This window comes from Poecilia reticulata, chromosome 18 (genome assembly GCF_904066995.2).
Source record: "Poecilia reticulata chromosome 18, P_reticulata-male-v2, whole genome shotgun sequence".
NCBI lineage: Eukaryota > Metazoa > Chordata > Actinopteri > Cyprinodontiformes > Poeciliidae > Poecilia > Poecilia reticulata.
This window is the reverse complement of record NC_088847.1, coordinates 24,401,070-24,425,608: the sequence shown is the minus strand read 5'-3', so window position 1 is coordinate 24,425,608 and position 24,539 is coordinate 24,401,070. Positions and strand designations below refer to the sequence as shown.

The 24,539-nt window shown below is 50.7% G+C and overlaps 5 protein-coding genes across 10 annotated transcripts in view; 1 reads left to right on the top strand and 4 right to left on the bottom strand.

Moving 5' to 3' along the window:
• Nucleotides 1-24,539, top strand: part of LOC103460941 (uncharacterized) — a 135,943-nt gene that overhangs the window by 62,080 nt on the left and 49,324 nt on the right. The gene's annotated exons all lie outside the window — the stretch shown is intronic.
• LOC145548569 (stress-associated endoplasmic reticulum protein 1) lies at nucleotides 1,560-5,124 on the bottom strand. Its single transcript, XM_081599136.1, has 3 exons — nucleotides 4,817-5,124; nucleotides 3,765-3,840; nucleotides 1,560-2,938 (listed from the first exon to the last, which is right to left on the bottom strand). The coding sequence occupies exons 1-3, from the start codon at nucleotides 4,898-4,900 to the stop codon at nucleotides 2,898-2,900; spliced, it is 201 nt and encodes a 66-aa protein (XP_081455262.1). The 5' UTR covers nucleotides 4,901-5,124; the 3' UTR covers nucleotides 1,560-2,897.
• Nucleotides 5,811-8,435, bottom strand: LOC145548974 (C-type natriuretic peptide 2-like). 2 transcript variants are annotated; one of them, XM_081600116.1, is made up of 3 exons: nucleotides 8,002-8,435; nucleotides 7,086-7,178; nucleotides 5,811-7,000 (listed from the first exon to the last, which is right to left on the bottom strand). In XM_081600116.1, exons 2-3 carry the CDS (start codon nucleotides 7,176-7,178, stop codon nucleotides 6,692-6,694), a joined length of 402 nt encoding a protein of 133 aa, XP_081456242.1. In that variant the 5' UTR covers nucleotides 8,002-8,435; the 3' UTR covers nucleotides 5,811-6,691. The 2 variants fall into 2 exon arrangements, with proteins under 2 accessions (XP_081456242.1, XP_081456241.1); XM_081600115.1 differs by having other exon boundaries at nucleotides 7,086-7,208; nucleotides 8,002-8,116.
• Nucleotides 10,288-17,142, bottom strand: eno3 (enolase 3, (beta, muscle)). Its single transcript, XM_081599425.1, has 14 exons — nucleotides 16,997-17,142; nucleotides 14,069-14,158; nucleotides 13,909-14,004; nucleotides 13,781-13,839; nucleotides 13,190-13,259; nucleotides 12,973-13,106; nucleotides 12,631-12,747; nucleotides 12,452-12,557; nucleotides 12,184-12,381; nucleotides 11,599-11,675; nucleotides 11,394-11,518; nucleotides 10,740-10,848; nucleotides 10,580-10,638; nucleotides 10,288-10,509 (listed from the first exon to the last, which is right to left on the bottom strand). The coding sequence occupies exons 2-14, from the start codon at nucleotides 14,151-14,153 to the stop codon at nucleotides 10,440-10,442; spliced, it is 1,305 nt and encodes a 434-aa protein (XP_081455551.1). The 5' UTR covers nucleotides 14,154-14,158; nucleotides 16,997-17,142; the 3' UTR covers nucleotides 10,288-10,439.
• Nucleotides 18,644-21,211, bottom strand: pfn1 (profilin 1). Its single transcript, XM_008403142.2, has 4 exons — nucleotides 21,058-21,211; nucleotides 20,834-20,975; nucleotides 19,086-19,278; nucleotides 18,644-18,991 (listed from the first exon to the last, which is right to left on the bottom strand). The coding sequence occupies exons 2-4, from the start codon at nucleotides 20,972-20,974 to the stop codon at nucleotides 18,894-18,896; spliced, it is 432 nt and encodes a 143-aa protein (XP_008401364.1). The 5' UTR covers nucleotide 20,975; nucleotides 21,058-21,211; the 3' UTR covers nucleotides 18,644-18,893.

The window sequence follows — 24,539 nt, the reverse complement described above, 5'->3', positions numbered from 1 at the left end:
ACAGCCCTGCTGAGGACTCTAAAACTCACTAACCGCATGGAATCGATCTTGGAGAAGTTGCTAGTTTCGGTTCAGTGGAACGTCCAAAATAATTTGAATGATTGGGAACTGAGATGTTTCGGAGAGACTTTAGGGAGGATTGAAATTTATAATCTTCCCAACCTAAGACATTCTGTATCTGAATTGGCTTCCCCCGTGTGGCCTTGGAAGGGCTGCATATTTCCAATCTCCTTGAAAATATATAAACATAACGCTCCTTCCCACCTCACTCCCTCCTGTTATCCATGCAGCTGTGGAGCTGAGCGCTCCCAAGCACTCTGTATTGCCTTGTTGCTGCAAATGTGGTATATAAATGAAATTACCTTTACCTTTAAAACTTCTGCTCTCTTTCAAATATTCACTGTGATCTCTCAAACCTTTCACTTTGCGCTCAAAACTTCTCTTTGCTCTGATCAAATCTTGGCTCGCAAACTTCTCTGCTTGCTTGCAAATTATTTTCTGCTCTCACTCAAAACAGAAAGTACCATCACCTGGCAACCGCCAATAGAATGAAAGTGTTATTGGGTGGGTTTGTTTCTCTCTAGTGCCTGTCTGGTCTGGTAGTAGAGCCCTCATGGTGCTTTTCTGAACCATAGATTTTCTATTGGTCAGCTTGGACACGAAGTTACAAAGCACTTATGAAAAGTTTGTTTGAACTGACTTCATGCACAGCGTTGCTCTGTTTATGGAGGATATAAAACATACCGTTTAGTGCAATTTCTTAATTCTCCATCACAAACTGTGGCCTGCATTGGTGCAACCAACCAGCAGAGGGAGCTCCAGCTGATTTCATCTCTATGCTGTTAATGACAGATGGATCTGGACGTGCTTACTTCGGGTCTGATGTTCACTTCCTGTAGCCCAGTGGGGTCCAAAGTGGGTCCATGAGGCCCGGCATCCTGCACGTTTGAGTTCTTCCCTGGTGGAAGTAACAACATCCTCAGCAGGCAGTGATCTTTTAATGAGCCATCATTGGATCCAGGTAAACAGGATGCAGGTGTTCTCCAGGACCCACTGCAGTAAACCGTGGCAGACATGATCCAGTCTCTATCCTCATCAAAGTAACAGAAGAAGCTTTTACTTCTGTTATCTGCTCTGGATTTCAGCCCAGTGAAACCTGCAGTACTGAGCCCGGTTCTGGTTCCTCTGGAGGTTTTTCCTCTCTGCTGTCGCTCCATGCATGCTCATGGAGCTCCATTAAATGAGACGTTTGCAGTAAAACAGCTCTAGAGAAATTACATTTAAATCCCCACAAGATTTAAATCAGATAAATTATATTTAAAGGTTTTTGTGATAAACCTTGAAGTTTTAGAATCCTTCAACAGACTGGTGAAACTGGACCATTTAAAGTAAGGCTTTCACCTTTTATGTCGCAGGTTTTTCACAGCCCAGCCTCAGGATGCTAACAGAGCTAGCATCTCCTTCACCCTGACTTCCGGGACCCGCCATCAGACCGGTCTGAACTCCGCCCACTGATCCAAGCAGCGCAATGCATGAAAGATGAGACTCAGAGGCGCATAGAGAAAAATATCAGAAGTTTTATTTTGTATAAAAGTGGAGAAATCGTCCAGCAGGGGGGGACATAAACACAGCTGCAGCAGGGAGCTTGTTATCAGTTTTACAGTAAAATTCACTTCCTGCAGATCAGAGATGGAGGCGGAGCTAAAGCTGCTGTTTCCAGAGCTTTACAGAGAAATCCTGCTCATCGCCACGGAAACCGACTCAACCAGCTTCTGTTACGGTTGAGTCACATTATGCCAGCAGACAGAGTGTGCTGGGCTTTTATTGTGAAATACAGAGGAAGTGTTGACGGTCACAGCTTAATAGAGAGCGGTAAACAACTGGCCCCGTTTTTCTGATCCTCTGCTGAAACATCAGCGTTATGGCTTTCAGGGCCTGCAGACTCTTCATAAATATCTTTAAATAATTATCACCAATGGTGACTCTGAACTCTGAGGGACCAATCAAAGCTTCTCCGGGTTCAGAAACAACAGAATCTCCCTTTAAATCAGCAGCAGGCAGCTGGACGACTGGAAGGAAAACAGTTAAGACTTCATCAGATACCAGTAACTCCATCGGTTCCTCACCAGCAGCAGTGCAGAAAATAATAATAATAACAAAAAACAATGTTCTGTAGTAACAGAAGGAAGAGAAATGAGTAACTCCACAGGAACGTGTGTGTGTGTGTGTGTGTGTGTTCTGGTCTTTCTGCCTCCGTAGGGACCAGGGCTCTAACTCAGCAACATGAGGACAATCAGGGATACAAGGACACATCAGCAGGACAGCTGTGGACACATGTCCTTACACTGAGGACATGTGTCCACAGCTGGAATGCTTCTTCACTGTAAAGACACGTCTCTGATCAGGGGAAACATCTGGAGACACATGTTCCCTTCAGGGTCAGAGCTTCACGGTGGGGACACGTCTTCACGGTGGGGACACGTCTTCACGGTGGGGACCCGTCTTCACGGTGGGGACACGTCTTCACGGTGGGGACACGTCTTCACGGTGGGGACACGTCTTCACGGTGGGGACACGTCTTCACGGTGGGGACACGTCTTCACGGTGGGGACACGTCTTCACGGTGGGGACACGTCTTCACGGTGGGGACACGTCTTCACGGTGGGGACACGTCTTCACGGTGGGGACACGTCTTCACGGTGGGGACACGTCTTCACGGTGGGGACACGTCTTGACCCAGCGTCCAGCCCAGACTTCAGAGTTCAGGTTTATGGGGACCAATAATTTACAATCCCCACAAAGCCAGAAAGGCCCGTGTGTGTGTGTGTGTGTGTGTGTGTGTGTGTGTGTGTAGGGCGGGGTGATGAAGGCAGGCTTGGCTCTGGGGTCAGAGGTCATCACATGCCCTGTCGGATGCTCTGGATGATCTGGAAGATGGCTGAAAGACAGAGAGGTGGATGTCAGCAGGAGGAAGACGAGGATGAAGAACAGGAGGAAGAGGAGGAGAGCAGAAGCAGGGAGTCTGGTCCTGATGAAGGTTCTGGTCCAGGTTCTGTGGAGGTGGTGAGGAAGAGGAAGAGGAAGAGCAGCTTCCTGTTCTACTTCCTGTCTCAGTGTGAAGATAAGTGACTGTGAGATTTTTTACTTCCTGTTTCTCTGCAGCAGTTTCTGCCTCCTGAGTGGAGATAACAGGCCATAACCATGGCAACGGGCCGTAACCACGGCGACGGCCCAGTGGATAAATGTTCTACTGGTCTAACTGGCCCTGGGAGTTCTGCAGAACTTCAACGCATCCAGAACCGAACCCAGAACCTGAGAGGGAGGCTCTGATGGTTTCTGCTCGCTCCAGGTTCTGGTAGAGTTCTGTTGGGTCTGGTCCGGTCTGGTCCAATCCGGTTCTCTACAGCCGATCAGCCATGGTGACACCATAAAGGAGGACCAAGAGGGAACGTCAGAAGCAGAACATGTCATGACCAAACCCATCAGAACCCATCAGAACCGGACACGACCCATCAGAATCTCCACTCCAGGAACCAGAACCTTCCCCTGAGGGTCCAGTTGGGTTTGGACCGACCACCAGAGGAGAAACACCAGAACCGCTCTGTCCTTCCCGGGTCTAGGCTCAGATTAAACAGAACCAGAACCAGCCGGTGTCTACAGGTCCGACAGAGGGCCCAATCAGGTCAGGTGGAGTTTCCTGATAAGCCATGCTAGCACCAAAGGTCAAGGTCACCAAAGGTCACGGTTCTGCAGAGGAAACTCACCTGATCCACAAACCACGAAGACGAAGAGCGCCAGCAGCCAGGGGCCCACCGGAGACTTGTCCTCGTTCACCGGCCTCTGCAACGCAAAGCAGTCAGCATGAGAACCGCAGAGACTCAACGCTCCACTTCCTGCTGAGGCCCGGCACCACTGGTACCACCACCCGGGTCCAGAACCTGACCTGAACCACTTCCAGAACCATCTACTGACCTTACATCCGGTCGGCTGTCAACTTGTTTTCCAGGTGATGAAGAACCGGTCGGGCCCGGGGTTGGGTTGGGTTCACCATGGTTACCAATAATCACCAATATTATCGCTTTTATCATCATCTGCAGATCTACTGCTGCCGTAAAACTCAGCAGCGTCACTTCCTGTCACCCACCAACCAGCTGATGGAGTCAAACACCTCAAGCTAACCTAGCATAGCATCCGTCCCACAACCCCGCAGCAGCACTGTTATTAATATTCATATGCTAATCAGAGTTTATTTATGTCACCGGAACCAGAGCTTCAAACTGGACCATGACTGAAGGCGAACCCGACCCGTCATCAGCTCAGACAGCTGCAGGAGGAACAAGGAGGTGGTGGAGTGGTGCTGTGGGCTCACTGAGGAGTTTCAGCCTGACCGGGTCCACTGGATCCACAATATCGGAACCTCCTGACCGGGAATATCAACAAACTTCCTGGGAATCCACCATGCAGGGGGCGGCGGCTCCAGGGATCCACAGGGGACGTTTACAACCTGCTGCTGCTGCTATGTAACATTTAAATGAGCTCTGACAGACAAAGAGCCGAACCCCGAACTGTAAGCCGAACCGAACCTAGGTTCTGATCCACTGACATTATCAGTTTAAATCCTTTTTTACAGTTTATGATTCTTATTAAAAAGGAAAACCATCTAAAATCCTAAAGGTTGTGAGAGGAGTCTGGTCACTTCCTGCTGTAACCCCGCTGACTGACGGAGCGGAGCCACGAACCATATATGGACGTGTTTCCGCTCCATTTACAGCCAAATGCAGAATAAAATCAGTCATTACTGCATGTCCGAACCCACCGAGGTTTTCTGGACGTGTCCCCGCTGTGTGATCGTCTTGCTGTGCCGCTCGTTGGCCACCTTCATCCGCTGAACTGCAGACATGTTCCCACCGTAACTACCGGAGCCGGACAGGAGCGGGTCGGAACCGGGTCGGAACCGGGTCAGAGAGAGCAGCAGCGCAGGCTGGAGGCTGTGGGGCGGGGGTGGTGAACGGCTCGGGTCGGGTCTGGTTCCCCTCCGTAGGTAACCTCCGAGGAATCGGCGCTAGCTGTTAGCTGCTGCTAACTGAACTCCGAGGAACTGACCCGGTCACGTGACACTGGTCGGAGCGCTGTGGGGTCTCTGCTGCCCCCTGGTGGCAGAGAGGAACTGCGTTCATTAGGCCGACCGGAATGAAACGAACTGTTCCTGTCAGCAGGAAAAACCAAAAACTAAGACACGAACATTCAGTCATGTTGGAAGAATCCCTTTTCTAATGTAGGCCTTAATTTAAATATTTATTATCAACCCAGGATGACGTAATGCAGTCAACCCTGAGGAACAGCAGCTCTAACAGGACCAGATGGGCCGTCCAGAACAGTGGCGCAAAAAGTGGGTATGCAGGGTAATGCAACGCATAGGGGCGCAGCACCAGAGGGAGCGCCAAAACCCCGTCTGGGGCGCGCCGATGATGTTTCCCATACACTTCAGCGCGCCTTACGCTCCTTCACCTCGCGCACATAACGAGGTAAATGCAGCGAGTTTTACCCTTCACGTATCGTCGCCTCGGGGGGGGGGGGGGGGGGGGGGGTAGTAAGCGTTGCTCCTTCACCCTGACGTTCCATCACTGGGGGGGGGGGGGGGGGCGCTGATCTATGTTTTCGCATCCACCTGAATAATGTGTAGTTGCGCCACTGGTCCAGAACCATGAAGGCATCATGGTTCTGATGCAGGTGCAGGATCAGAACCTTTCCATGGGTTAGAATCGGTTTTTCAGAAGCTGACCCAGAAACTGGTCCTGGTTCTGGACTGAATGAATCATGAAGTTACATCAGTGTAATTAATAACTATTGATTTAGTGAATTTTCTGATAATTGGATCAATATAACTGAAGGTGTGAATATTGTGATCATGGGAGTAAAACTAGATGATCTCTCTCTGTTTTCCAGCTTCTCTGTTAATAATTATAATTATTCACATTTATGTCAGAGATTGATGATAAGAAACTCTTTTATTAATGAGATCAGTTTGATTTTTAACGTTTTAGAGGTTTACAGTGAGATTAAACCAGATTAAACGGATCCAGTCTGGATTAACTTCCTACCAGAGATCATTTCTAGATCAGTTCATCTGATTCATGGCAGGAAGAAACCGTTAAAAACTCTGAAACCAAAACCTCCCTGTCCTCTGATGAGACAGAGGGGAAGCTAGGACCATCCTGGCTGTGAAGTATGGTGGTGGCAGCATGATGCTGTGGGGCTGATTTACTGCAGGAGGGACTGATGTCACAGAACCGAACCGAACAGGAGGGATGGTATCGTGAGGAAAGAGGCAGAGAACGGAGATCAGGTTCAGTTTAATGCTTCGTCAGCGCTAACACACACACACACCTACAGGTCACACACACACACCTACAGGTCACACACACACACCTACACACACCTACAGGTCACACACACACACACCTACAGGTCACACACACACCTACAGGTCACACACACACCTACAGGTCACACACAAGGCTCTGCTGGCTGCAGGCAGCCGGCAGGTCAAAGGTCACTAGCGTTAGCATCGTCCTGAGCTCAGTCAGCTCTGGTTAGTATCGTCCAGCATGAAGTCTCTGCCTGGAGGTCAGAGGCCATGCAGGGTCATCTTCAGCTGTGCGAAGCAGCGGCGTTTCTATGGTAACCGCCTCTAGCAGCCCAGGCCGCTGATGGAGCCGATGCGGTCCAGCTTCATCCCGAAGCATCCTCTTCCTCCTGCCATGGCCTTGTGGCTCCGCCTCCTCGTCTTCACCTGCTGCCGCAGGAAGTCCAGGAAGAGCCGGGGCACCACTTCCTGTCTGCTGGCCAATCCGCTTGCGTTACCGTGGCGACTCAGGGCCTGCCGCACCAGCGGAGGAGGGGAGGCTGGCGAGGAGGCAGAGCCCTCTGTGATGTCATCAGGCAGGGGCGTGGCCTCGATGAGGGAGGCGAGGTGAGAGCCGAACAGAGAGAGAAACACCTGGACAAACACGCAGGTAACACCAGTCACATGACCAGACCGACCAATCAGCTGGCAGACCACACCCTGAGGATGAAGGACACACCTGCTGCTCATCGTTCTGAGGTGAAGAACTCGTTTCCACGGAAACCAGGAGCAGGAGCAGGAGGCCCAGCGGAGCAGAGGAGACGGCGGCCATCTTTGTTTACAGACAAAAATAAATTAAAACCTGAAAAAAAATCATCAGAAAGTTCAATATTTTTCAATGTTTGTTACCAAAATGGAAACTAGACGATTTTTTATTGGATTATTAATGAAACTTATTTATTATGAATGTAAAATAAACATCTGGGAGATTTTAAAGAGTCAAGATGTGAAACACAGGAACCAGTTCTGGAGTTTAACATTAAAGTTCATCACCGTTTAAACTGAGAGCTTAAACAGGAAGTGATGCTCGTCTACTTCCTGTCAGCCACCGATCCGTGACCCCTGACCTTTACCCCGCAGGAAAACGCTTCAGATTAAATTACATTTTCAGAATCAGTTAGAAACTTATTAATATTTCCTGGAAGACGATGAGAATCATTAATGATCCAAATGATCCTGAACTCATGTTTTTACAGTCGAGCCAGAAAATATTTAGTTTTACTGATGAAAAATGTTAAAGTTTTAGAAAAAGAATCACAAAGTTATTAACTACATCCTGGATTTAACAGGTAAAATATGCATCATTATTAAACTATGTATTATTAATAATAATCATTTGTTCATTTGCAGTAACGACTATATATCACTTAGAAATTACTAAACTATTTAAGTTCATCAGTTTCCACCACATTACTACAGGAATAACAGTTAAAATTATGAAATTATTATAAATTATCAGAATAATTTATATGTAATAAACCTAATTATATCAGTTATTATAATAATTACAAAGTAAAATTATTTATTACATTTTCTTCTCTAATTATTTTATTATTAAATTACAAAACTGAATCAGATTTTATCTTCATTTGAACCTGAAAGCAGCAGAACTTCCAGCAGCGGTCCAGAAGGTTCTGCTGGGGGTCGGGTCCAAAGGGAGCAGATTCTGGTCCTGATCCTCGTCCTGGTTCTGGTTCTGGTTCTGGTTCTGGTCCTGATCCTGATCCTGGTCCTGGTTCTGGTTCTGGTCCTGGTTCTGGTTCTGGTCCTGGTCCTGGTTCTGGTTCTGATCCTGATCCTGGTTCTGGTTCTGATCCTGGTTCTGATTCTGGTTCTGGTCCTGATCCTGATCCTGGTTCTGATCCTGGTTCTGATCCTGATCCTGATCCTGGTCCTGGTTCTGGTTCTGGTTCTGGTCCTGGTCCTGGTTCTGGTTCTGGTTCTGGTCCTGGTTCTGGTTCTGGTCCTGGTCCTGGTTCTGGTCGGTCCTGAGACGAGCCCGGTCGGGTCTGCAGAACAATCTCAGAGTTCTGTTTTTATACGACTCGGCGCCGTGATGTCACACATTCTTCGGGTCACCCAGGTCTTCATGGCGTCGCCCCGGCAACACTGCCTCACACACACACACACACACACACACACACACACACACACACACACACACACACCCGGGTCAGTGATGGGCGTCCAGTCAGGACAGGAAACGATGTCCAGAGGTTCATGAAGGTCCAGAACCATCTGGGTCAGAACCAGAACCTGATCCATGCTGGGATATCTCTGGTGGAGGCAGCATGGTGCTGTGGGACGGAGCTCAAGGCTGGATGTCTCTGCTCTGAGGAGCCAACCTGACCTCTGACCTCTGAGGGACCAGCTGACCCGTCTGCTCCTCTCAGGCGTCCAGGATGAAGAATCATCATCATCTTCGTCTTCTCAGCCAATCAGATCGCTGGTCTCTCCATGACACTGCTCCTTGCTACTGATCCGTGACCCCTGACCTTTCCTTAAACTGTTGCCATGGAGACCATGTTGTTGTCAGGAAGTATGTTGTGTGGAAGGGGGCGGAGCCTCAGACGTCTCTGTTTAATGACCCCCATCGTCTTTGTCCCGTCAGACGAAGCCCCGCCCCCCATTCAGCCTCTGACGTCATCAGCTCCACATAAAACACACACACACACACACACACACACACACACACACACACACACACACACAGCCAGAGGACAGCAGGTCATCCATCACTACAGGCCACAGTAACATCAGAACCAGGCCAGAACTGCTGCTGGACTGGGTCAGAACCGGTCTCTGTCCTCACAGGGCCAGATAATCCCGACCAGCACACAGGGTTACATGAACCATCCTGAGGGTCTGGGTCGGGGCTGGAGCGGGTCCAGTAATGGTTCTGGAGCTCTTCCTCCTCCTCCTCTTCCTCACGGCCCCGTCGCTCCTGGGACTCGATCCGGCTGCTGGTCATCGCCAGGCAACAAGCTGCCTGCAGCACAAACTCCTCAGCCAATCAGCATTGACGTCACAACGCAGTGTGTGTGTGTGTGTGTGTGTGTGACATGAAGAGCCTCCTGCTGAGTCCGAGTTTCCCATCAGGCTGAAATCAGCTGATCTGAACTGTGTGACGTCCTTGTAGCGCCCAGCAGGGGGCAGGCTGGGCCACAGAAAGCTGATTTATGTTTAATGTTAAACGCTGCGCTGTCCCTGAGCTGCCAGCAGGGGGCAGGCTGGGTCACCATCACAGCAGGGGGCAGGCTGGGCCACAGAAAGCTGATTTATGTTTAATGTTAAACGCTGCGGCTGCACAGTGGCGCAGTTGGTAGAGCTGTTGCCTTGCAGCAAGAAGGTTCTGGGTTCAATTCCCGGTCTTTCTGCATGGAGTCTCCATGTTCTCCCTGTGCATGGTGGGTTTTCTCCAGGTACTCCGGTTTCCTCCCACAGTCCAAAAACATGACTGTCAGGTTAATTGGCCTCTCCAAATTGCCCCTAGGTGTGAGTGTGTGTGTGCATGGTTGTGTGTCTCTGTGTTGCCCTGCGACAGACTGGCGACCTGTCCAGGGTGACCCCGCCTCTCGCCCGAAACGTTAGCTGGAGAGGCAGCAGCAACCCTCCCGACCCCACTGAGGGAAAAAGGGTGCAAGAAAATGGATGGATGGATGTTCAACGCTGCGTTGTTCCTGAGCCGCCAGCAGGGGGCAGGCTGGGCCACAGAAAGCTGATTTATGTTTAATGTTAAACGCTGCGCTGTCCCTGAGCTGCCAGCAGGGGGCAGGCTGGGCCACAGAAAGCTGATTTATGTTTAATGTTAAACGCTGCGTTGTTCCTGAGCTGCCAGCAGGGGGCAGGCTGGGTCACCATCAGTAATGAAGCCAGACTCAAAGGTTTTATTTGTTTTTATTCGTTTCTGTTTCTGAGTTTTGATAGAAAACGCTCTTTATGGAATAGCCACTGTGAGGGCGGGGCTAACGGCCCCCCACTGTGAGGGGGAGGGGCTTCAGGGACCCCGGTCTGTTGTCACGGTGACGGCGGCTCAGTTGATCTTTGGGTGGCGGAAGTCCTTCCCAGCGAACTTGGCTTTGTCTCCCAGTTCCTCCTCGATCCTGCAGGAAGCGGAATGTTGGCCACTCTGGAACAAAGACTTTTATTTTGGAGGAATCAGGAAGTGCTCACCTCATCAGCTGGTTGTACTTGGCCAGACGCTCTGACCTGCAGGGGGCGCCGGTCTTAATCTGAGAAACAGAGGGAGCCATTAGTGGAGCAACCAGCAGGAGGCAGGAGAGGTTCTGTTGGTTCTGATCCGACCCGGCCGGCGGCCCAACACCCAACCAACCTGTCCAGTGCAGAGTCCAACCACCAGGTCAGAGATGAAGGTGTCCTCCGTCTCTCCAGAACGATGGCTGACCATCACACCCCAACCACTGGTCTGAGCCAGCTTACACCTGGGGACAGGGGGACGGGGGGCAGGAGGAGGACAGGGGGGGCAGGGGAGACAGGAGGGACAGGGGGGGCAGGGGCAGGAGGGGACAGGAGGGACAGGGGGGCAGGAGGAGGACAGGGGAGACAGGAGGAGGACAGGGGGGACAGGAGGGACAGGGGGGCAGGAGGAGGACAGGGTGGACAAGGGGGCAGGAGGGACAGGGGGGACAGGAGGAGGACAGGGGCACGGGGGGGCAGGAGGGGCGGGAGGGACAGGGGGGGCAGGAGGAGGACAAGGGGGGCAGGAGGAGGACAGGGGGACAGGAGGGGACAGGAGGGACAGAGGGGACAGGATGGACAGGGGATCAGGGGAGGACAGGGGGGCAGGAGGGACAGGAGGAGGACAGGGGCACGGGGGGTCAGGAGGGACAGGGGGGCAGGAGGGACAGGGGGGCAGGAGGGACAGGGGGCAGGAGGAGGGCAGGGAGATACAGATACTATGTCAGAAAGCCACAAGTGAATAAAGAGACAGACAGGTGTCCAGAGGACAGGCGTCCCGGTGTCTTACGCCTGGATGGACTCGGTGACGGAGCCGATCTGGTTGACTTTGAGCAGCAGACAGTTGCAGGCCTTCTTCTCCACCGCCTGCTGGATCCTCTTTGGATTGGTCACCGTCAGATCGTCTCCTACAATCTGATTGGTCGAGACAGACCCACAGGTGAGTCAGGGCAGCCATGTTGCTCATCAGAAACACCCGTCCACCTCCACCTCACCTGGATGTCCACAGAGGCAGTGAACTTGGCCCACTGTTCCCAGTCATCCTGGTCAAATGGATCCTCAATGGACTGAACTGGGAACCAACAGAGACCAGAACTTTAGTGCAACGAAGGTTCTGCTGCCCCCTCTGGTAGCCTGACGCTACTGCACCACCTGGCTGAGGTCCAGAGACCCGGTCGGGTTCTGGCTGAGAACCTGTTACATCTGTACTGGTTCTGACTGAGGTCCAGAGACCCGGTCGGGTTCTGGCTGAGGTCCAGAGACCCGGTCGGGTTCTGGTCCAGAGACCCGGTCGGGTTCTACAAGAGAACCGTTGAGTCCAGGTGTGTTTCTAACAAACTGAATTCATTCAGACTTTTAAACGATGAAGCGCCTGATCAGGTTGATCCATCGCTCGTTGTGACTCCAGGAGGCTCCAGGCAGCTCCAGGTGCCTCCAGGAGGCTCCAGGCAGCTCCAGGTGCCTCCAGGAGCCTCCAGGAGCCTCCAGGTGCCTCCAGGTGCCTCCAGGAGCCTCCAGGTGCCTCCAGGAGGCTCCAGGTGCCTCCAGGTGCCTCCAGGTGCCTCCAGGTGTGTCCTTACCTGGGTAGCCCTTGATGAAGCTGCGGTACAGGTCTCCCAGCTGCTCTCCACTGATGTGTCTGGCCGGGTCGTCGGGGGACTTGAAGTCCAGGTCGTACTTCCCGCTGCGGAAGAACTCGGAGGCGGCCACATCCATGCCGATGATGATCTTATCGGGGTAGCCGGCCTTTTCAATGGCCGTCTTCAGCAGCTCCAGGGCTGCAGAGACACAGCCGATCAGAACCACGCTCAGTCCAAAGTACCTCCAGAACCGGCAGCTGGACCTCACCCTCGTTGTTCTCCAGGATGTTGGGGGCGAAGCCTCCCTCATCGCCCACGTTGGTGGCGTCTTTGCCGTATTTGGCCTTGATGACGTTCTTCAGGTTATGGTAGACCTGAACTCACAGAGACGGACATGATGGTGAGCGCAGGGAAGCAGCACTGCAGGCAGGTCAAAGGTCACGGTACCTCAGCTCCAATCCTCATGGCCTCATGGAAGTTTGAGGCTCCTACAGGGAGAATCATGAACTCCTGCATGGCCAGCTTGTTCCCAGCGTGACTTCCACCGTTGATCACGTTAAAGGCCTGAGGAGACGGAGGACCAGGTGAGACAAGCTGTCCAAACAGGACAGGTCCAGTCTGGGAGAAGTCTGTCTTTACTGGACAAGAGCGTTCGAGCTCAATATCATCAATGAAGCAAAAGCCCCTCCCACTCATTAAGCCCCTCCCACTCATATTAAACACGCCCTCTCCTGGTAAGCCCCTCCCACTCATTAAGCCCCTCCCATTCGTTAAGCCCCGCCCACTCACAGGAACAGGAAGGATGACGTCTTTGTGTCCAGCGAGGTCGGCGATGTGGCGGTACAGAGGGACGCCCTTCTCCGCCGCTCCGGCCTTACAGACGGCCAGCGACACGCCCAGGATGGCGTTGGCTCCAAACTTAGCTGCAGACAGAGACAAGGACAACTCAGGACAGAGACAGATGAGGACAGAGACAGGCAAGGTGGACAAGTGGACCGGTCCTTACATTTGTTCTCTGTGCCGTCCAACTCCAGCATGAACTTGTCGATTTTCTCCTGCTCGACAACACTGAACTTCTGGAAAACAGAAGGACATGAGGACAGACGGGGACATGAGGACAGACGGGTAGATGGACATGAGGACAGACGGGTAGATGGACATGAGGACAGACGGGTAGATGGACATGAGGACAGATGGGTAGATGAGGACAGACGGGTAGATGGACATGAGGACAGACGGGTAGATGGACATGAGGACAGACGGGGACATGAGGACAGACGGGTAGATGGACATGAGGACAGACGGGTAGATGAGGACAGACGGGTAGATGGACATGAGGACAGACGGGTAGATGGACATGAGGACAGACGGGGACATGAGGACAGACGGGGACATGAGGACAGACGGGGACATGAGGACAGACGGGGACATGAGGACAGACGGGGACATGAGGACAGACGGGTAGATGGACATGAGGACAGACGGGTAGATGAGGACAGACGGGTAGATGAGGACAGACGGGTAGATGAGGACAGACGGGTAGATGGACTCTACAGAATCCCTCCAAAGCAGGTGACCCCTGACCCCAGGCAGATACCTTCTCGATCAGCTGGGGGGCGATCTCCTTGTTGACGTGGTCCACAGCCTTCTGTGTCCCTGTGGACAAACCCAGGTGTTAGCAGGACGCTGGGACGTTCTCACCTGTCCTCCCAGGTGTCCTCCTACCTTTGCCCAGGTAGCGGCTCTTGTCTCCGTCGCGGAGCTCCAGGGCCTCGTGGACTCCGGTGGACGCACCGCTGGGGACGGCGGCCCTGAAGAGACCTGGACACGGTTGGACGTCAGTGACCCTGAGGGACACCTGAGGCGCCTCAGAGCTGCTGCTCACCTTTGGCCGTCCACAGGTCCACCTCCACGGTCGGGTTCCCCCTGGAGTCCAGAATCTCACGGGCGTGGATCTTGGTGATGGACATCCTGACTGAGGGACAAAGGAGACAAGGGGGACACTGGTCAGAACTGCAAATCCGGGTCAGCTTCACACCCTGATCCGGTTTAATCCAGCAGAAGCTCAGTCAGCTGGTCCCGGAGGTTAACCGGGTCAGAACCAAGCAGATCTGGCTTGGTTCTGAGATGTCCTCTGTCTCCTCCTGGTGGCGGACGGGACAAACTGCAGGCTGTAGCTCCGTCTCCATAGTAACGGACTCATGAGCCGATAGCTGGTTGAAGACGAACTGAACTCAGTCTGTAAGTTTTTCATATCTTTCTGCTTTGGTCTGTTTTTAGCCCACAGTATTTATTCATTTTAATGCCCGTTATTGTGCTGTTGATAATTTTAGCTAACCCTATTAGCACAACTTTTAGTTTATTATCATTATCGTGAATAATAAACTATTATTCAAATTAGATGTTTTCACTGACATTGATTGCCTATAGCTTTTAAAATGTCCTTTTTAACTCTTAGTAGAAATATTATTTAGCATTAAAAGGTAACTTAGCTGCTAGCCTTTAGCCATTAGCCTTTGGCTGTTAGCCTCGAGTCGCTAGCCTTTAGCTGCTAGCCTTTAGCTGTTAGCCTTTAGCTGTTAGCCTTTAGCTGTTAGCCTCGAGTCGCTAGCCTTTAGCTGTTAGCCTGGAGCCGTTAGCATTGAGCTGCTAGCCTTTAGCTGTTAGCCTCGAGTCGCTAGCCTTTAGCTGTTAGCCTGGAGCCGTTAGCATTGAGCTGTTAGCCTTTAGCTGTTAGCCTCGAGTCGCTAGCCTTTAGCTGTTAGCCTTTAGCTGTTAGCCTCGAGTCGCTAGCCTTTAGCTGTTAGCCTTTAGCTGTTAGCCTTTAGCTGTTAGCCTTTAGCTGTTAGCCTCGAGTCGCTAGCCTTTAGCTGTTAGCCTTGAGTCGCTAGCCTTTAGCTGTTAGCCAGATTGATTCCAGATGTTCCTCATTGGTCAGGCTGGTGAACAGGTTTATAGGAGAATCGTACTGAACAGCTGCCATGGCAACCTGAGCTCCATGGACAAACGGACCAGATTCTTCTAATGTTGTTTGAAATTATAATGTAATAAAATAATTGTGTTGATAAACATCGTGTTTTTATTGATATTACAAACATTAAGCTGTCTGGGATAAAAGACATTCACATCTGGACCAGATGCCTCAATGAGGATCCGGTCTGGTTTGCCAGAGGTGAACCGGTTCTGGCCCAGTTGGTCTCCAGAACCGGTCCACAGCTGGCCCGGTTCTGGCTGCACATGGTCCATATCCGGCCCAGACTATATGGGACCAGAACTCAGTTGGACCCGGTCAGAGTTACTGACTGGTTCTGTCAGACCCGGCCCGGTCCAGTTAGGTGTGTGTGTGTGTGTGTGTCGGACCTGCAGCAGAGATTCTGTTCAGCGCCATGTTTCCGCTCTGTGCCCGGAAGTCCCGCCCATCCCGCTAAGCAGCCAATCAGAGCCCGGATAACATTTACGGACAGAACGAGAGGAGCAACCATCGAGACAGACAGGAGGTGTGTGTGTGTGTGTGTGTGTGTGTGTGTGTGTGTGTGTGTGTTTAGATATTTTTACTCTGCAGCAGGAGGAGCTGCTGACCTTTAACTAGACCATTCTAAGGAGGTCGAGGTGAGAAGCAAACAGAACCAGAACCAGGCTGTAACTTCTGACATTTGAAGGCATCTGAGAGCGAACACACACACACACACACACACACACACACACACACACACACACACACACACACACACCACAGCTGAATGAATGAATGAACGTTTGGACTTTGTAAAGGCCATCAGTGGTTTCAAGTGCTCAGAGCTCAGCTGTTGTTCTGCAGCAGACAGGAACACCACACACACACTGATCCTCACACACACACACACACACACACACACACACACACACACACACACACACACACACACTGATCCTCACACACACACACACACACACACACTGATCCTCACACACACACACACACACACACACTGATCCTCACACACACACACACACACACACACACTGATCCTCACACACACACACACACACACACACACACACACACACACACTGATCCTCACACACACACACACACACACTGATCCTCACACACACACACACACACACTGATCCTCACACACACACACACACACACACTCTGATCCTCACACACACTCTCCCTGTTAGTGAGCTGCAGTTTTTCCTACCAACTAACTTTCCGATCCAACATCTGCAGCAGCTGAACTTTGACCTCTCACCTCCAGAGTTCTGATCTCCTTCGTCCAATCAGAGGCCTGAGCATCACTGCTGCGTGAGGTCGGTCTGAATGGACCGGAACCGGAGATTCCGTCCTGCTGAGGGTTCAAAGTTCACCAAAACAAACCGGGATAATTGGACCTGAACCAGAACCAGCTTTCTGACCCGTTCAGTGAGCCGGTTCTGTTGGCTCCAGGCCCGTCCAGAGCGGTTCGGACCGGCTGGGTTTGTATTAATCGGGTCGGTGTGTGTTCAGTGTGTTTGGATCGGTTCGGACCGGTTCGGCGTGGCTCGGTGGGAGGGTCCGGACTTTGCGCCCCCTGCCGTTTGTCTCTGCAGCTCTGTGACCTTCAGCCCGATCAGAGGCAGAATCCGCTCGGCACCGGGTCCAGTTGAACCAGAACCAGAACCGTCCGACCCCACAGGTCTCCAAGCTGCAGGTTCACCTAAATACACGGCGGCCCTTCAAAATAAAAGCCTGCAGGAGGCGGTCGATCCGAGGCAGAACCAGGAAGCGGCCGCCGGGCCGGGCTGGAACGGGACCTGTGGATCGGAACCGGGTTCTGGCCAGACTCACCTGACAGCTGAAGTTCTGAGAAGAGAGGAGGGCGGGTCCGGTCCGGTTCCGTCTGGTTCCGTCTGACTGACTGACGTGGAAAGTGTCTGTCTCCGTCCGTCAGAGGCTTTATAGGCGGAGGGAGGAAGAGGAGGAGGAGGAAGAGCAGCAGGGACCGTCTGGATGTGACCGCAGCGCCAGAACCTGAACAGAACCGGTCCAATGAACCTCAGTTTTCCTGTTGGGCTCTGAACGTGTCTTCAGGCTAATTTCCTAAAATAAACTTTTATTTTAATAAAATCCTGAACTTTATGATAAAAACTGAAGTGAAACCAGAACCAATCGGTCGTTTTCAGGCTGGAGGTTCTGGACTGCAGCTCAGGGACACAACTGAACTTTGAGGACGGTCCCTAACGAGAGAGAAGGTCAAAGTTCAGCTGCAGCAGAAACATGAACCTGGCTGAGGATCGACTGAAAGGGCAGAAACCCGGAGACCTTTCAGCTTCACCTGCAGAGGAAAAAACACCTGGAACAGACGAGCTCTGACGTCACACTCACTTCATTTAGAGACGCTGCTGCTCGGGTTGACCTGATCAATGAGATCAACAGGTTATTGGCTGGTGGAAATCCAGTAAAACGGTCTGTCTGGTAACATCATTCAGATCTGAAACCAAACAAAACAACAAATTTATAAAACTATTTTGTTTCCTCCATCAATAATGCAGCAGATCTGCTGAGCAGACAGATTTTCACCAAACATTTCACAACCTGCAGGTGTTAGAATCTCACTTCACAAACTAATCCTACAATCAGTCAAAGTTTGAATAAAAACAGTCCTGGGTTCAGCCTGTAGAGGGCGCCGCAGAGTTTAAACTTACTGAAAAGAATCTAAAACTGAAATGTTCACATGAAACATCATTTCAATGTTTAAAAAGGAAAAATCACATTTAAAAGGAAAATGGCAGTGATGTTACTGAGGCATCATGAATTTTAAGGCAGTTTTATGTTTTGATCCAAGAGGTCACACACTGTAAAACATAATAATTTAAATAAATATACTCAGCAGTAAGAGATCCACCTAAAATTAGCTAAACTAAATGTTAGACTTTCTCAGCTTTATGACATGATATTCAAAGGTTAAAGTTGGATCCAAACCACATCTAAATATCTAAATTCATCAACATTTTCATTTCCTTCTCTATTACATAAATATCTGGATAAATTTCCTTGTATTTCTAAAGAACGTTGCAGCTCTTTCCTTCTTCAAAGTGAATTTTACAGCCAATCCGTGACGTTCAATTCCTCTGAATCTTTGATCAGAGTTGATTTTCTTATCAGGAATCACATTTTGAATAATGCCATCTAAGTTTTATATCACAGCAGGTATCTCTGCTTTTCTCCAAAACATTTTACTATTTCCCTTTTGCTTCTTCAAGTATCAGGGGGGAAAAGATGCTTCGCTTCTGGACGCTACGTCGTTTTTCAGATTTCTATGAATTTTATGTACTAAAGTACTTCATGTCATGTAGTACCGCTGCAGGACTGTGTGTGGTCCAGAGGTTCTACTGGACCGTTCTGGACCCACCAGAACGTGGCCGGGCTATAAGGTCCCCACCGATGCATGTTGACACGCGTGTGTGTGTGTGTGTGTGAAAGAAGCAGACCAGGTAAAATAAACAGGACTCTTTATTGGGTTCAGGTGAAACATGTAACACTGGCTCCCTGATGAAGAACAGGTGTGACCCGGCGGGTCACCTGACCCACCGCCTCACACACACAGTCACTGATTGGTCGTTGCATGGAGGAAACACTTCGATCCCCGACGGCGGAGGCGTGAGACGGAGATGACTGAAGGTCAAAGAGGAGGAGCTGGGAGGGGTCGGAGGTCAGGGGAGGGAAGGTGGCGGCCATGTTGGGTTTACATGCCGGATTTCCTGAGGTGTTCGACGACGTTGAATACCTTGTTGGAAATCTGGCCGCCGCTGGCTTCTTTAGTGCCCTTTGCTATGACTACAGCTGGAGACAGAGGGGGACACAGGGGGACAGGCGGTGTGAGACATTTTGACTCAGCTCAGGAACCTGAAGGTGACGCCTGAAGGTGAAAGCTCACCTGTTTTGGTCTTGCCCACGCAGACTCCAAACGCGTTGCCGTCGGCGTCGGCCGCGGTCTTCAGGTCCAGAGCGTAGACTGGCTCCATGTCCATCTGGTCCCGGATCAGGCGGCACCGCGTTCCGCTGATGTAGACGCCGTTCTGAGCGAAGCTGGACCGGTCCTTGCTGCCCAGCTTCTTGATCTCATCGACCTGAAAGGAGACAAACAGTCAGAGCTCCGGATTCCCAGCGTCCTCCAACTGCACAGCGCCACCCAGGACTGGGCTGAGGACACACAAGGGGCAGAGAGACAGGTGAGGAAACAGAGGACAGGTGAGCAGAACCGGGTTTGATCAGAGACAAACGTCTGCAGCAGAACCGGAGAAAGTTCAGGAGGAAAACCGCCGAGGAGAAGCAGAGCTGCAACAAGGCGAAAGAATGTGAAGACGAGTCAGAACACGGAGCGGCGACGGCTTCCTGGAGCAGCAGCCAATCAGAGAACAGGCCTGCAGGGAGCTGATTCCACACACACACACACACACACACACACACACACACACACACACACACACACACACACACACACACACACACACACACACACAAAACAGGCCTGCAGGGAGCTGATTCCACACGCTGAGCTGCTTCAACATGTCTCTGTTTTACTGTCAAACTTTAATCTTCTGGTTTTCTTCGTTTTAAACTTATTGACTGAAAATGACAGAAATCCTCATCTTAGAGCTGCGTGTGTGTGTGTGTGTGCTTGTTTGTGGTGCATAGAGGGGACACTGGTAACTACTTTCACCAACAAACTGAGGACATCTGTAGAAGTGAGGACTTTTTCCTGGTTCTCACTTTTTTGCAGCTCAACTAGTCAGATTAGAAATGAGATTCTGGTTCTGGTTCTGGTTGGGAATAAACTAGTGATTGTTAAGGAGATTTTCTGATTTAGGCATAAATTCAGTCATAAGGAATGAAAGTCAATACAAAATCCTCAGTTTGGAAAGAAGTACAAGGATGTGTGTGTGTGTGTGTGTGTGTGTGTGTGTGTGTGTGTGTGTGTGTGTGTGTGTGTGTGTGTGTGTGTGTGTGTGAAGAAAGAAGAAGTCGTCTCAGCTTCCTGTATTCGCTGCTTTTCGGCGCCGTGCCCTTATAAGGCAGCTGAGCTCAGTCTGAGCAGCCGGGCCCTGCAGAACCCACAGCAGAACCCGGAACCTGCCAGAACCGGGCCTGGCACCGTGTGAGCTGCTTGGGAACCAGAACCCAGGTTGTGTTTGGACCTGGGAGGTTTTGTAGGCTCAGAACCACCAGTTGGGCCCGCCTGGTTCTGGCTGCGACCCAGTTGCTGCAGTAGGAAGTGCATGCAGCAACAGAACAGGAAGTGAAGAGCAGATGCCTCCAAACCATCGCTGACTGAAACCAGCGGTGCAGCAGCCAATCAGGCGGCCCGCAGCGCCTGGGGAGCAGCAGCCAATCAGGCGCTGGGTTCCTGCAGCGCCGCAGAGCGGGAAGCGGCGACGCCCACGGCTCAAGAAGATGCAGAGATGCAAACTTCCTTCCTCCCTGAGCCTGAAGACGGTGGACAGGAGCCAATGAGGTCACAGCAGGCCAGGTGAGGTCACCTGTCGCCAGCAGTGGTGTTTGAAGCAGAAACGTGTCCCGGCGATTTGGAGCCGTCAGAGGAGGAAGTTGTGGCCGAGTGGAAACAGGAACTGCAGCGTGTGTGTGTGTCAGTATGTGTGTGTGTCTCTGTGTCTCTGCGCTCACCGTGATGCCCTGCAGGCCCGGGGTGCTGACCCAGACGCTCTCCTGTCCAGGTGTGATGCCGCAGATGGCCGCCTCTGCCACTGGCACCGAGCCGCTCTGGTCGGGCGTCTTCATGGTGTCGATGTACGATTGCCACGACATCCTGATGGAGACAGTCGCCGTGGTTACGGTCCAGGTGTGGCCTCCCTCTGGGCGTGTGTGTGTGTGTGTGTGTGTGGTCTTACCTGTGCAGGTAGAGTCTGAGTCAGAGGCAAACGGAGGACAGCAGAGAAATGCCAAAAGCAGGAAGACGATCCGTCTCTTATAGCACCGGCCCCGCCCGCTTCCTGCCTCTCTCTCTCTGCCGCTCGCCCACTCTCCCCTCTCTCTCTCTCTGTCGCTCGCCCTTCTACCTGGAAGTCAGAACCAGGAAGTAGTTTGGTTCAGTGAGACAGCCTCCATGTTGTCCCCTCAGCTGGACAGGGGAAGGACGGTGATGAGGTCAGAGGTCAGAGGTCAGGTCGTGGTAAAGAACAGCAGAGACCAAATCAGGAGCAGGAACCGGTTCTGGAGTCTGGTCCGTTCAGAACCATGGGCAGGTATCCACCAGAACCGACCGGCACCAGGAGGTCCAGATCGTTGGTAAAATCAGAACCAGAATCAGTTCTGGAAGAACTGCAGAACATTTCTGGACCAAAACCAGGAGAGAATCACTGAGGTCCATTTGGACCGGTCCTGGACTGGTTCTACTTCAGTTCAGAATCAGCCTGGTTGCGGTTCTGACCCGGTAGCAGGCAGTGAGAAGCTGAGCTCAGGAAGCAGCAGAGAAACAAACCACTTCCTCCCGACCCGTTTCGCTTCACAGAGCACAACCTGCTGATGAGGACGAACAGAACCCATCCAGAACCAGCAGAAACCCATCCAGAACCAGCAGAACCCATCCAGAACCAGCAAAAACCCATCCAGAACCAGCAGAAACCCATCCAGAACCAGCAGAAACCCATCCAGAACCAGCAGAACCCATCCAGAACCAGCAAAACCCATCCAGAACCAGCAGAAACCCATCCAGAACCAGCAAAACCCATCCAGAACCAGCAGAACCCATCCAGAACCAGCAGAAACCCATCCAGAACCAGCAGAAACCCATCCAGAACCAGCAGAAACCCATCCAGAACCAGCAGAAACCCATCCAGAACCAGCAGAAACCCATCCAGAACCAGCAGAACCCATCCAGAACCAGCAGAAACCCATCCAGAACCAGCAGAACCCATCCAGAACCAGCAGAAACCCATCCAGCCTGGTTCTGTAACTCCTCCTGCAGCCCAGTGCATTCTAGGAAACTCTGCATTCCTCAGGTGAACTCATACCTGGGCCAGTCTGGACCTGTGAACTCGGCCGCTGTAACATTCCCAGAGCACAGAGACTCCAGACTGAACAGAACCAGAACTTCTAGTGGAACCGGGCCGGGTCTCAGCAGAGCGTGACCTTTGACCCTGCAGGTCACAGTGTGTAGCAGGTCCGTCTTCCTCCTGTCTGGGTTTCAGTCTCTGCTTCATCAGAACCTGGTGGATCCGCCAGCAGGTGGAACCAGGAGGCTGAAGGAGGCGAGGAGAAGGAGGGAGGAGGTGAGGAGAGGAAACATGAAGTAACACTGACACTGAAAACGGTGAAAACGGTGAAAACAGTGGAAACAGTGAAAACAGTGAAAACAGTGAAAACAGTGGAAACAGTGAAAACAGTGAAAACAGTGAAAACAGTGGAAACAGTGGAAACAGTGAAAACAGTGGAAACGGTGAAAACGGTGAAAACAGTGGAAACAGTGGAAACAGTGAAAACAGTGGAAACAGTGAAAACAGTGAAAACAGTGAAAACAGTGAAAACAGTGAAAACGGTGAAAACGGTGAAAACAGTGGAAACAGTGAAAACAGTGAAAACAGTGGAAACAGTGAAAACAGTGAAAACAGTGGAAACAGTGAAAACAGTGAAAACGGTGGAAACGGTGGAAACAGTGAAAACACTGAAAACGGTGAAAACGGTAGAAACGGTGAAAACGGTGAAAACGGTGAAAACAGTGGAAACAGTGGAAACAGTGAAAACAGTGGAAACAGTGAAAACAGTGAAAACAGTGGAAACAGTGGAAACAGTGAAAACAGTGAAAACAGTGAAAACAGTGAAAACAGTGAAAACAGTGAAAACAGTGAAAACAGTGGAAACAGTGGAAACAGTGAAAACAGTGGAAACAGTGAAAACAGAGAAACACTGAAAACGGTGGAAACAGTGAAAACGGTGAAAACAGTGAAAACAGTGGAAACAGTGGAAACAGTGAAAACAGTGGAAACTGTGAAAACGGTGAAAACAGTGGAAACAGTGGAAACAGTGGAAACAGTGAAAACAGTGAAAACAGTGAAAACAGTGAAAACAGTGAAAACAGTGGAAACAGTGGAAACAGTGAAAACAGTGGAAACGGTGAAAACGGTGAAAACAGTGAAAACAGTGAAAACAGTGGAAACAGTGAAAACAGTGGAAACAGTGGAAACAGTGAAAACAGTGGAAACAGTGAAAACAGTGGAAACAGTGAAAACAGTGAAAACAGTGGAAACAGTGAAAACAGTGGAAACAGTGAAAACAGTGAAAACAGTGAAAACAGTGAAAACAGTGAAAACAGTGGAAACAGTGGAAACAGTGAAAACAGTGAAAACAGTGAAAACAGTGGAAACAGTGAAAACAGTGAAAACAGTGGAAACAGTGAAAACAGTGAAAACAGTGGAAACAGTGAAAACAGTGGAAACAGTGGAAACAGTGAAAACAGTGGAAACAGTGAAAACAGTGGAAACAGTGAAAACAGTGGAAACAGTGGAAACAGTGAAAACAGTGGAAACAGTGAAAACAGTGAAAACAGTGAAAACAGTGAAAACAGTGAAAACAGTGAAAACAGTGAAAACAGTGAAAACAGTGGAAACAGTGAAAACAGTGGAAACGGTGAAAACACTGGAAACAGTGAAAACAGTGGAAACAGTGGAAACAGTGAAAACAGTGGAAACGGTGAAAACGGTGAAAACAGTGGAAACAGTGAAAACAGTGGAAACAGTGAAAACGGTGAAAACAGTGGAAACAGTGAAAACAGTGGAAACAGTGAAAACAGTGGAAACAATGGAAACAGTGGAAACAGTGAAAACAGTGGAAACAGTGAAAACAGTGAAAACAGTGAAAACAGTGGAAACAGTGAAAACAGTGAAAACAATGGAAACAGTGGAAACAATGGAAACAGTGCTCTATAGTAACAGTTTGGATAAACTGTTCCTCATGCTGGTTTTAATATTCATGATGTTCTACATTCACTGGAGAGGCAGCAGGTGGATGGATGATGGATGGATGATTGATAAATGGATGGATGTTGGATGGATGTGTTGTGCTGCCAGTAAACATTTATTTTGAAAAGCTGGAGCCTCCTCTGGTTCCCAGGTTGCTTTGAACCTCAGGAGTCTGAAGTTCTGCTGAATCAGCTGATAAACCTTCATCTCTCTGAGGAGGGAACTTTCTGCTGGTTCCCTGAACTCGGTTCCCACATCCAGCAGCAGGTTTGGCTTTTAGTCCAGATCACCATCATTTAGATTATCTTAATCCAGATTATTTATCTGGATTATGTTTCATCACTGAAGAGTCCTGACTGGCTCCAGTGGACCCAGTCTGCTGTGGGACCCACCAGTGGACCCAGTCTGCTGTGGGA